This window comes from Nematolebias whitei, chromosome 15 (genome assembly GCF_014905685.2).
Source record: "Nematolebias whitei isolate Nwh7 chromosome 15, NemWhi1, whole genome shotgun sequence".
Lineage (NCBI taxonomy): Eukaryota > Metazoa > Chordata > Actinopteri > Cyprinodontiformes > Rivulidae > Nematolebias > Nematolebias whitei.
In genome coordinates, this window is record NC_056512.1 from 1,545,438 (window position 1) to 1,557,970 (window position 12,533).

General features: G+C 41.5%; 1 protein-coding gene across 1 annotated transcript; it reads left to right on the forward strand.

Moving 5' to 3' along the window:
- Nucleotides 1-891: 891 nt before the first annotated feature.
- LOC119421929 lies at nucleotides 892-4,715 on the forward strand. The gene is made up of 3 exons (XM_037689293.1): nucleotides 892-1,125; nucleotides 1,307-1,564; nucleotides 4,546-4,715. Exons 1-3 carry the CDS (start codon nucleotides 930-932, stop codon nucleotides 4,713-4,715), a joined length of 624 nt encoding a protein of 207 aa, XP_037545221.1. The 5' UTR covers nucleotides 892-929.
- Nucleotides 4,716-12,533: the final 7,818 nt, after the last annotated feature.

A 12,533-nucleotide genomic window follows, 5' to 3' on the forward strand; every position in this document is an offset into this window, starting at 1 on the left:
TGTTTAAGGACGCAAAGACCCTAGTCACACATTTCAAAAGGGCAGGGTAAGATACATCAAATCTTGTCATCTCTGCCTGGTGAGGCTGCTTAAATAATCATAAAATATGATAAGTGAAATAAATAAAGAAAAATTGAGGTACTGTAATTTATAATTGCAAAGGTCACATTTTCTTGACTTAGTTTCAGTTGTAAAGCTCTTTTTTTAATAAAATATTTTTTCCAAAAGAAAGGCCAACAAGTTGCAATTTTTATAGTCCCAGTAACCCTATTTTGACTTGTGCACGGTCTTCTTTCAATTTTAGGTTACAAAAAGCACTGGACCAGTCACTGAAGCTGTGGAGACGAGGTGGAACACCAGACTTGCCATGCTCCAGTCAATAAATGATGCTCTCAAGTCTGGTAAGCTGCACGACATCCTGCTTCGCAGAAGCGAGCTCCGTTACCTCAACAACATAGACTGTGACCTTCTTGAGGACGTCATCCAGCTCCTGAAACCTTTTGATGAGGCTACCAGGCACCTCTCCATCCATCAGGCACCTGCTCTTCACCTCGTCCTCCCAACCAAGGCAACCCTGCTGCAGGGTTTGTTGATCCAGGATGGAGATAGTGCAATTGTGAAAGAGGTAATTTAATACTTTGTTTATTTTTATTGTTTAGTTTGATCATTCAAGTAGCTAACAGGAGTTTGGCCCTATTCAACAACAATGATAAAGGCAAGAACAGAACTGAGTCTGATGTTGTCCAAAAGAAACATTGTACAAGTTAAATTTGAAATAAATTTAAAACTTCTCCACGCCTAAAATAAAGCACAGTGCCTGTCCACCTGAGAATTTTTTATGTCCCGTAATAATGATGTTGCATACATCATTATCATATCACTGCATGTGTCATCATGTGGTTTCACTCCTCCTCTAGCTGAAAGAGAAGATGGCCCAGGCAGTGGAGTTGAAATTCAAAATCCACCTGTACCATAAGCTAGCCACAGCTCTCTCTCCTAGCCTGAGGAGTTTCTTGAGGAAAACGCTCTCCGGTCAGGAGTATGAGGAGGTCATCAACACCCTGGCAGCACTCACAGAAACAGCAGGGACAGAGGAGAGAGCGAGAAGCCTTGAGAAGAAACAGGGTGAGTAAAACTAGCATCAACAGAGCACTCACAGCAATTCTAAAATGTAATAACATTTCTTCCTATCATTTATTTAGAGGCATTCATTCACACACACGTCTGTATAATCTAATAGGTAATGTCCAATACAGGTAATGTTCTATAAGAATCTCTTTTTTTTTGTTGTTTTTTCTCTCCAAAGGTCCACCCCGAGAGGCAGTTCCCAGTCCCACAGAGGTGCACGACTTCTTTTCCTTTTGTGTTGAAAAGCAGCAACAGGAGTGGGACAGTGGTGGTATTTCAGAGTCATGGGGCCGCCAGTTCGTGGTACAGTACATGAGTGACTCTAAGTTGACAGGCTTCCAGTCTCTGCTCAACTTCTGGCATGAGAGGTCTGATGGGCTAGTGCCAGTTGCCAAGAGGCTGCTAGCAATCCCAGCAACAAGCATTCCTTCTGAGCGTAGCTTCAGTGCTGCTGGGAGACTGATTGAGGAGAGGCGTTCCACCCTCAATCCAGAAAATGTAGATGAACTTTTGTTCCTACATAGCAATTTATAACGACAACTATTCATATGTGCCGAAGAGTGGGAAAGTAGACTGATATGCACGGTGGCTGACAGACACACAGCAAACAGTTAAAACGTGCTGCAAACACAGGAATGAATCAAATTCCAAAACAAAAAAACAAATGCAACAGAAACAAAAATCTGCAGTCACAGAAAATAGATGACACACAATCAAAAAAAAAAACAAATGCAAAGGAAAAATGCTTCAAATACAAATAACACCAAAACAACTGCTGGTCTGGTCAACAGAACCCTGCAAACACATTACAGCTGAGTGGCAACTGGCCCAAAGTTGGCTTATTTTATGAGTTTAATGTGCTCGGAGTAGAGTACTTTTCAGCATTTTCCTTTGCACTTGTTTTTTGGGTTGTATGTTTTATTTTCTGTAATTGCAGGTTTTTTTCTTTCGCTGCATTTTTCTGTTGCATTTGTTTTGTTTTTGTTGTTGTTTTAGAGTTTGCATCATTTATGCGTTTGCAATGCTTTTTAACTGTTAGCTGTGTGTGCAGTAGCTGACTGTTTGCAGCATGTTAGCAGTTTGCACCTGCTGACCACTGTAGTATTACTGTGTGTGTAGTTGTTTGCAGCACATTTGCACCAGTCAACCACCATATATATATGGCAGTTGTATTTTTATTTAGTATTTGCATTATATGCACATTTTTTTTCCTTTTTCAAAAACTCAGGTACAATATGAATGTAATGCCTTTATGCAGTTTTGTTCATTGATGACAGTTTGCTTGGTGCAATTTTTTTGTTTAGTTTTTTATTTAAGCAATTTAAACCATGACAGGAACGTTACTGTCTAAAGGGAAGGAAACAATTGCTCAATTAATTAGTAAAAAGCAACTTCTATTTGTTCTGTTTGGGTTCTTTCATCTAAGGTAGACATGGTGTGACCCATGTACTGGTTTTCATTTTTTGTTTTTACTGTAACTGACCTTCAAAAAAGCCAGAAACAGGGACTCAGCAGCTGATCCTCTGTAGAAAAACTATAAGGACTACAGGCCATGGATTTGTTTTGTGACCTTTAGTGAAGGTTTTTGTTTGAATTAAGGCAATAAATGCCTCCATATTTCACCACAGATTAACTCTTCCTGCCATATCTTTTGAAATCAAACTGCAGAACACAAAGTAATTTAAAAAGGAATGGTTAGAAAATCAATTCAAATTCAATGCATTTCTTAAAAATTAAATGAAGAGGAAAAAAAACAGGAGCAGGACAGGAGCAGGAGTGATTCTGACCAGGAGCAGGACAGGAGCAGGAGTCATGTTACCAGGAGCAGGACAGGACAGGATTATTTTTTTTACTGTAGTGAACTTAGCCTAAGGTCAAAACTCTTGACCTTAAGAACCTTGTGGGACAGGAACTGTCATTTCATTGATTTGAATCCAGAAATACAGGTTCACCCATCCTGAGACTCTCTTTCTTGAAAATTCAAGTGAAAGAACACTCTCTTTTTATTATCATTACTATTTTACAAATGTTGATAATCAAAGTGTCTTAGTTCAAACCATTTTAGATGTTGCAGTGAACTAATCAATTTTATTAACTGTGTAATGATTTTTAATTCTCATGCAAAGTTAGAATTCATGTTGAGGTCTGTTACAGATTTTTATGCATTTTCTGATTTCTGCCTTTGAATGAGCAAGTGTGCGTTTCCAGGGTCAGGAGTTGAAGCAGACATGTGTTGGAACAACTGTCCTGTTTATATCCTCTCAGACGTCAACAGGGGGGTTTTGGCACCTGTTTCTTAAACTCGCCAAAACAAAACTCTCTCTGTCTGTGAGAACATTTCTGATCTGTTCCATAACAATTCTTGCTGCCTTCTAACCTTTTACGTCACAAAACACACCCCGTCTGGTCGGTTCTGGCCAATGGGGAGACTCCCGAATGAACCGGGAAAAGAGCTCTTTAAAATGTCGGTACTTCCTGGTCTACTCAGTTCTGTTGGAGTTCTGTTGGATACACAGTTCTGTCAGTTCTGTGAGAGCTGTGAGAGTTCAGTTCTGTGGGAGTTGGGTCTCTGTTCAGTTCTGTGAGCCGGGAAGATCCTGACATGACAACAGAGCTCTTCCGAGTTTCATGGGATTATAACATCTTCACTGAGGTGAGCTGTGGCGGACAGAATCTCGCCGCTACTCCGGACGAGTAACAGCATCCTACGGAGACGCTGAAGGGTGCGTTAAACGGAATCTCGCCTGAGACATCTCCAGGTAAAAGAGTCGATTTCACCACCTAAGTGTACTGTAAGGGAGAAGCTGAAGAAAGCCCGGAGAGTGCCGTTCTGTTCAACACTCCCTCAAACCCCATCTTTTACTCTTCTTTAAACTTCTTTCCCATCTTTAAACTCCTCTCTCAAGTAGAAATTCTTCCAGATATTTAGAAATGTCTGTGTAAAGTGCTCATCCACCGCAGTGTGGGTAAAAGATCATAATTGTACAGTTTTCATAAATGTCTGTGGTGAAGCAACGGAAAAATCATGGCCGTATGATTTTTCCTGATTGATTGCTTATGTTGTTATTTTCATAGTTTGCCAAATTAATGTAAATGTTTGATGTTAAACTTTGATTCTGTAAATAAATGACCGCATTCATTTTGATGGGTCAAAGATAAATGACATCTCACGTTTGCATTTCATTAAATTCAATGCACGTTTTATTCAGTTCAGAAAAATGAGGAATCCGTGTTAATTGATGAATATATCTGAGCATCTGTTCATCTACATTACTCTGGACCAGGATTGGGACAGGACAGGATTTTTTCTGTTGGACCAGGACAGGACAGGAGTGAAAATCTACTCCTGTGTCATCCTCTAGTCTATGCCACAGGGCACTGCCCCCTGCCGATCGGCATGAAGGCACATTCTACCAGGAGGTGTCCGCTTCCTGGGCTGCCCTGAGAGGGGTTCTGGTGGAAGCAATATGTGCTGCCGCATCATGGCCTTCTCCAAGCACATCACCAGATTTTACAGGGATAACGTGGCCACCCCTCATCTCCTGGGACAGGGCCTTCTACAAGGGTCCTATGGGCCTCCTCAGTGAGGTGTGTGCTCAGGATTTCTTGTGACATCATTGGTATTAGTCATTCAATGCTTTCAGCACTGCCCTCTGGCGGTCAGAAGGGATGAAATAGAACAAAAGTGACGTATGTAACTATGGTTCTATGAATCCCGGATGACCGCCATAGCTTCTCTGTCCCTCAGAATCCTTGCATTCTGCGAAAAGATTCTGTAGGAACAGAGTCACGGATGACGCCAGGGTATATAGCCTCTGATTGGCCATCCGTGTCACACTTGTGACTTTGTTGGTATTATTACTTGAACAGCGCAAGCGCGAAGGGAACATTCAGTGCTTTCAGCACCGCCCTCTGGCGGTCATCCGGGATTCAGTTTATTTATATAGCGCCAAATCACGACAAAGTTGTCTCAGGAAATCACGACAAAGTTGTCTCAGGGCACTTTACAGGAACATTCACATACATAAAAGCCAATTAGTAAAGTTCTCTATCTAAGAAATCCAGCAGACAAGTTGAATCTTGGCTTCGTTGCAGTCTCCCATCCTGAGCAAGCACAGAGGCAACAGTGGAAAGGAAAACCTCCCTTTTAAAAGGAAGAAACCTCCAGCAGAGCCAGGCTCAGGACAAGCAGCCATCTGCTTCAACTGGCTAGTTTGAGCGGACAGGAAGGAGAGCCAGACGAACATAGAATGGTAGGTCCAGATGTAGGTCCAGGTGTATCTGAAAGACAAAAAAACACATGTTAAGGATAGAAAAAAAAATTACAAATGCAAAACAGGCTGAGCAGAGTAAGTAAAGTCAGCAGCAAAGTGAAACTGTGGTCAGTTTGGCCTCCAGCAGTCTAAGCCTATAGCAGCATAACTAAGGGACAGCTCAGGAAACCCAAGCCGACCCTAACTATAGGATTTAGCAAAAAGGAAAGTCTTAATCCCAGTTTTAAAACTGGATAATGTGTCAGCCTCACGGACAGAGATTGGAAGTTAGTTCTGCAAGAGAGGTGCCTGATAACTGAAAGATATGCCTCCCATTCTGTTTTTGTAAATTCTAGGAACCACAAGTAAACCTGCAGTCTGAGAGCGAAGTGCTCTGTTAGGAAAATATGGAACAATAAGATCTGTAATATAAGATGGAGCCAGGTTGTTGAGAGCTTTGTAGGTTAGAAGTAAGATTTTGAATTCTATTCTGGATTTGACAGGGAGCCAATGGAGAGAAGCTAAAACTGGAGAAATATGATCTCTCCTACTAACTCCAGTTAAGACTCTAGCAGCAGCATTTTGGGTAAACTGAAAACATTTTAAGGAAGTATTTGGACATCCAGATAATAAACCATTGCAATAGTCCAGTCTAGACGTGACAAACCAATATTTCTGCATCATTTTTAGATAAGATGTTTCTGATTTTAGTGATATTACGCAGATGGAAGAAGGCAGTTCTAGTAACGTTTTTAATGTGGGGGATAAAAGACATGTCCTGAACAAAAATAACACCAAGATTTTAACATTAGAACAGGAGGACAGACTAATGTCATCTAAGGAGGGAGAAAGACTGAAAAATTAATTCCTAAGGTGCTTAGGTCTAAAAACCAAAACCTCAGTCTTGTCTGTGTTCAACAGGAGAAAATTAAGGGTCATCCAGGTTTTTATGTCTTTATGGTCGTTTTCACACCAGGTAGTCCGGTAGACTCGGTTCGGTTCTGGACCAATATTCATAACCTTTTGTTTACATTTGAGCTGGTGCGTTTGCATTCACACTGCACTGTGCAGTCGAGTCAACCTGTTGAACCAACCAATTCCCCCGCTCGCCTGTGGGGGCGCTGCACCAAGAACTACTGAAAGAAATGACACAAAAACCTCTGAAGACACGTCTTCTTCTTCTGTAAATAAAAACAAAAACGAAGTGGCATCAAGTTTTAGGAGTTTTAGGAGTTATATTTTGTCATTTTTCACAAATGGACTTAGCATGAGCAGAAGATGAGTCAGAAGACCATGGAGAATATTGTTTTTCCACACGAGGTAGCTGACGGCCCCATATAAGGTCAGAGAAATGCGTGTTTGTTTGTCCTGTGGAGCGGGTCCAGTCTGTTTACATTCACACTATACTCGAACCGCGCTGGAGTTTTCTTCTATCGGACCGAGACCTAGGTTTTAGCCCGGGCCAGAGTTCGTCTTTTTGTTCCGTGACAGAATTCGATGGCGCGTTCACACCTCCCCAAACAAACCGGACTTTCTAGGAAAACAAGCTTGAGTTTGATTAAAGCGGACTAAACAGGGCTGGTGTGAATGCACCCTAAGACATGCTTGTAGTTTAAGTAGCTGATAGGATTCATTGGGTTTAATGGACAAATATAATTGTGTGTTTTCAGCATAACAATGAAAATTTATCCCATGCTGTTTAATAATTTTACCTAATAATAATAATAATAATAATAATAATAATAATCATTTTATTTAAAAAGCGCCTTTCATGACACCCAAGGACACTTTACAGTAAGAACAAAGATCAACAGGAATAAATTACATACAGAATATAAAATGCATAAAGAATATAAAATACATACCGCAAAGTTAAGGATAAGCGAGTCTAAAGAGATGTGTTTTCAGAGCAGTCTTGAATATAGAAAGAGAAGTGGTGTTTCTTAAGTCGGGGGTAGAGAGTTCCAGAGATGAGGGGCAGAGCAGGTGAAGGCCCTTCTCCCCATGGTGGAGAGGCAGGCAGAGGGTACATGGAGGTTTAGTGAAGAGGAAGATCTGAGAGAGCGAGAGGGGATGGAGATGTGTATGAGGTCAGATACTGTAGGTACGGAGGGGCAAGACTGTGGATAGCTTTGAAAGTGAGAAGAAGAATTTTGAAGATGATGCGTGATTTAACTGGGAGCCAGTGGAGCTGCTGCAGGACTGGAGAGATGTGGTTATAGGAGGAGGTTTGAGTGATGACACGGGCAGCTGAGTTCTGGACCAATTGCAGCTTCTGGAGAGATTTGTTGGGGAGGCCATAAAGAAGGGAGTTGCAGTAGTCAATCCAAGAAGTCACAAGACTGTGAACAAGGATGGCTGTGGAGTGGGGTATGAGAGAAGGGCGGAGACGGTTAATATTTCGGAGATGGAAATAGGCAGACCGAGTGACATTGTTGATGTGTGAAGTGAAGGAGAGAGTGGTGTCGAGGATGACACCACGACTCTTGACCTGAGGCGAGGGGGATAGCAGAGAGTTGTTAAGGGGGATGAGAAGATTTTCTGATTTTGAAAGAGAGTTTTTGGTACCGACAAGAATGATTTCTGTTTTGTTACTGTTTAGTTGTAGGAAGTTGTTAGAAAACCAGTGATTTAGCTCATTGAGACAGTCCGTGAGGATGGAGGGTGGGTGGGTGGAGTTTGGTTTTGTTGACAAGTAGAGCTGTGTGTCATCAGCATAACAGTGAAAATGGACACCAAATTTACGGAAGATGTGACCTAGAGGAAGGAGGTAAATGATGAAGAGGAGGGGTCCGAGGACAGAGCCTTGGGGGACACCCGTGGAGACGGGGGAAGACTGGGAACGAAAGGATTTGAGCTGAATGAATTGAGTGCAGTTAGAGAGATATGATTTGAACCAGTCTAACGGAGTACCTGAGATTCCAATGGAGGTTAGTCTGTTGAGGAGGATAGAATGACAGATTGTGTCGAAGGCAGAACTTAGATCAAGTAAAATGAGGATAGAAAAAAGAGCAAAGTCAGCAGCAAGAAGAAGGTCATTAGTTATTTTTATTAGAGCTGTTTCGGTGCTATGGTGGGGGCGAAAACCAGATTGAAACTCTTCATAAATGTTATTGTATGATAGGTGAGAGTGAAGTTGACTAGCAACGGCTTTTTCAAGAACTTTGGAAATAAAGGGCAGATTAGAGATTGGACGAAGATTACTGAAGTTGGTAAAGTCAAGACCTGGTTTCTTGATGATGGGGGTGATGGCCGCAGATTTGAAAGCTGTGGGAACAATGCCAGAGGTTAGGGAGGAGTGGATGATGTTAGTGATGATGGGGAGCAGAGACGGGAGACAGGATTTAACAAGAACTGTGGGAAATGGATCGAGCTGATAGGATGAGGACTTAGACTTGCTGATAATGTCAGCAATGTCATGAGCAGAGGGGAGGGAGAAGACAGAGAAGGGGAGGGAGGGAGGGGGGAGTTCAACATAGATGCTGGGGGCGGTATTTGGTCCAAGGTGTTTATGAATTGAAATAATCTTTTCATTGAAATAAGACATCAGAGAGTTGCAAAATTCTGTGGAAACTATGTGAGAGGGTAATGAGTTAGGAGATGAGACTGAACGGTTAAGGAGAGAGAACAAAGTCTTTGAATTGCCAACATTGGAACTGATGATGTCAGAGAAGTAGCTGGATTTGGCTTGAGAAATACTGTTCTTATACTGGATGACGTGGTTCACATAGAGTTCCTTGTGAATTGAGAGACTGGATTTCTTAAAGAGTCGCTCCAACCTCCGACCTTTGGATTTCAGAGAACGGAGTTCTGGAGTGAACCAGGGTGCAGACTTGGAGAAGGAGACAGACCGGGTTTTCAGAGGAGCGACAGAGTTAAGAATGTTGGTGAGGCTGTTATTGTAGAATGTGACAAGGTCATCTGGGTTAAAAGAATTGAAGGTGAAGAAGGTATTGTTAATATGAGACAAAAGAATGTCATGGTTGATATTCTTAATATTACGGAAGGAAAGAGTGCGTTGAGGTTTCTCTGAAGAAAATTTAATTTTGACACTGAATTAAATCATGAGGTGATCAGTAAATGGAAGTTCATCAGAAGAACAGTTAAGAGGAGAGAGTCCAGAGCAGCATAATAAGTCCAAAGTGTGGCCCTTTATGTGGGTTGGAAAGTTAATGAACTGCTGGAAGCCACAGCTGTCGAGGCAGGATGTGAAGTCTCTGGTGAGGGGGTTGTTGTCTTCATCCATATGAATGTTGAAGTCTCCCAGCAGAATAATGTTGGGTGAAAGAGCTGAGAGATGGGCGATTAGAGCAGCAAAGTCATTTATAAAAGAGTTGTTAATTTTGGGCGGACAGAAGAAAGTGGTAACAACGGTGGGGGTAGGGCCGGAGAGTAGACACACAGTGTGCTCAAAAGAGGGAGAGGGAGGTGTGTGAACCGGCGTGACCTTCCAATTCTCGCGGTGAATTATCGCGAGACCTCCTCTGTGGCCGGACCCGCAAGATTTGGCGATGTAAACAAACCCCGGTGGGGTAGATTCATTCAGGTGGAAAAAGTCATTTTGTTGTTGCCATGTTTCTGTTAGACAAATAAAATCTAGCTTACGGTCGGCTATTAGGTCTTGAATTAGCTGACCTTTGCCAGTGAGTGAGCGAAAATTCAGAAGGCCAAACTTTACAGAGGAGGAGTTGGTAGCGACCGGAGCATTAGCTGATCGAGCTAGGCTAGCTAACATGCTATTACTGTTAGCGGCCCAAGTATGGCGTGTAGAATGGTAAGAGTCAGACCAGATGGAGTTTATGGGGTTGGTCTTGTCAGCGTGGAGTCTACGGCGGGAGCCATGGTGAATGTATCTCTAGCAAGGATGGAAGGCAATGTCCTGAAGAGGGAGCACAGGTGGCACGGCTGGTAGGAAACAAAGTCGAAGGAGCTCGACCGCTGAGTAATGGAGAAGACCAGACGCGGGGTGGTGGTGGATAAGCAGTAGGAGAGTCCAAAGCAGAGCAGGCAGCAGGTAAATCCTTATGAACCGCATGGCTGATATTGAGACGGATCAGAGACTTGGTGTAGGGAAAAGGCAGGAAGGACTGAATAAAACATAAAAAAGCAAAAAAAATGCACGACGAGCAGCGCCAGCCAGGATGCGCCAGCCAGGATGCGCCAGTGTTCGCTCACTGGAAGGAAGGATATATAAATGTAGAGGAACATATATCTGTGATATATTATCCATAAATTAAACGGATCCATTCATTTTTCTGGACTGAATAATATCGTGCATTGAAATTAAATGTGACGTGAGACGTTAATTTTCTTTGACCCATCAAATGAATGCGGTCATTTATTAACAGAATCAAAGTTTAACATCACACATTTACATTAATTTGGCAAAATTGATTACAACAACAGCTTAATTAATTAGCTTTACAGTCAGGAAAACCATACGACCATGATTTTCTGGGTTCAAGCTTTACAACAGACATTTCTGAAAATATCTGGATTAATTACTGGCATGTAGAAGAGTTTTAAAGATGGGAAATGAAGGGAGTTTAAATGGAGAGAGATGGGTGAAGATGTATGTATCTGTATAAGATGTAGGTCTGTAGCCCAGAACGACAACACGCTCCTTTTGGATGCAGCTTAACCCACGGTACACTTTGGTTGAGATCGACTCTTTACCTTTGCAGATGATAGTTTCGGCGTTGGTGTAGAGTTTTCCTTTCAACTCTTCCAGCGTCTCCGTAAGAACAGCTAAACCTCAGGAGTCGTGAGATCATCCCAGAACAGACTTCTTCATAGTTCCTCTGAACTTCTCTCGTTCAGCTTAGTTGCAGTTGTTCTCCAGCATTCTGCATTCCAGCATTCTGAACTCTGCTGCTCTCGGAACTAACTCACAACATTCTCCCAGCGTTCTCCTTTGAACTAGGAAGTGTTGAACCCTTTAAGGAGTTCTGTTTCCGGTTCATTTTGAGAACTTCCTGATTGGTCGATCGACCGAACAGGGGGTGGTTTTAGTGATGTAAGAGGTTATTAAAAGTCAAGGGAAAAAGATTAGATTGTTTAAGAACAGACAGAAGATGTTATGAAGAACCCAGACTTCGTGGAGTCAATTCTCTCATATCTGCCTTTGAAAGTTAAACATGACATTTCTTTTCCAGTAAACTTGCAGTTGACCGAAACTTGACCTTTGACCAACTTACACTGGTGTCTCAGACAGAAGATCAAGAAAAATGAATAATTACTCTGTAACAGACCTTAACTTGATTTCTACTTTGAATGAGGATTAAAAATTCATTAATACTGTTTCACAGTTGATTTAAAATGAGTAGTTCACTTCAACATTTAAAATGGTTTGAACTAACAAACTTTGATTATCAAGACATTTGTAAGATAGTAATGATAATAGAAAAAGAGAGTGTTCTTTCAATTGATCAGTGCAGGACACTTAAAAAGTCTCTGGATGGACTTGATTTTGTGTTTCTGGACTCAAATCAATGAAATACAGTTCTTGTCCCAGGAAGGCCCTCAAGGTCAGGATTTGACCTGAGGCTTAGTTCACTACATAAAGTAAAGAGTATTGGCCCAAGCCCTGAGCCCTGAGGAACTCCATGACTAACTTTGGTGTACAAAGAAGATTTATTATTTACATTTACAAACTGGAATCTATCAGATAGATATGATTTAAACCATTTTAGAGCTTTTCTTGCAATCCCAATATCATATTCAAGCCTCTGTAGTAAAATATTGTGATCAAGTGTATCAAATGCAGCACTGAGGTCTAACAGGACCAGTATACACACAAATCCATTGTCTGAGGCCATGAGAACATCATTAGTGACTTTTACTAGTGTTGTTTCTGTGCTATGATGAGCTCTAAACCCTGACTGAAACTCTTCAAACAGATTATTTCTTTGTAGATGTTCACGCAACTGACCTGCAACTATATTCTCTAGAATTTTTTAGATTAAAGTGTAGATGAACAGATGCTGGGATATATTCATCATTTAACGCGGGTTCCTCATTTTTCTGGACTGAATAAAACGTGCATTGAATTTAAGGAAATGCAAAAGTGAGACGTCATTTATATTTGACCCATCAAAATGAATGCGGTCATTTATTAACAGAATCAAAATTTAACATCAAACATTTACATTA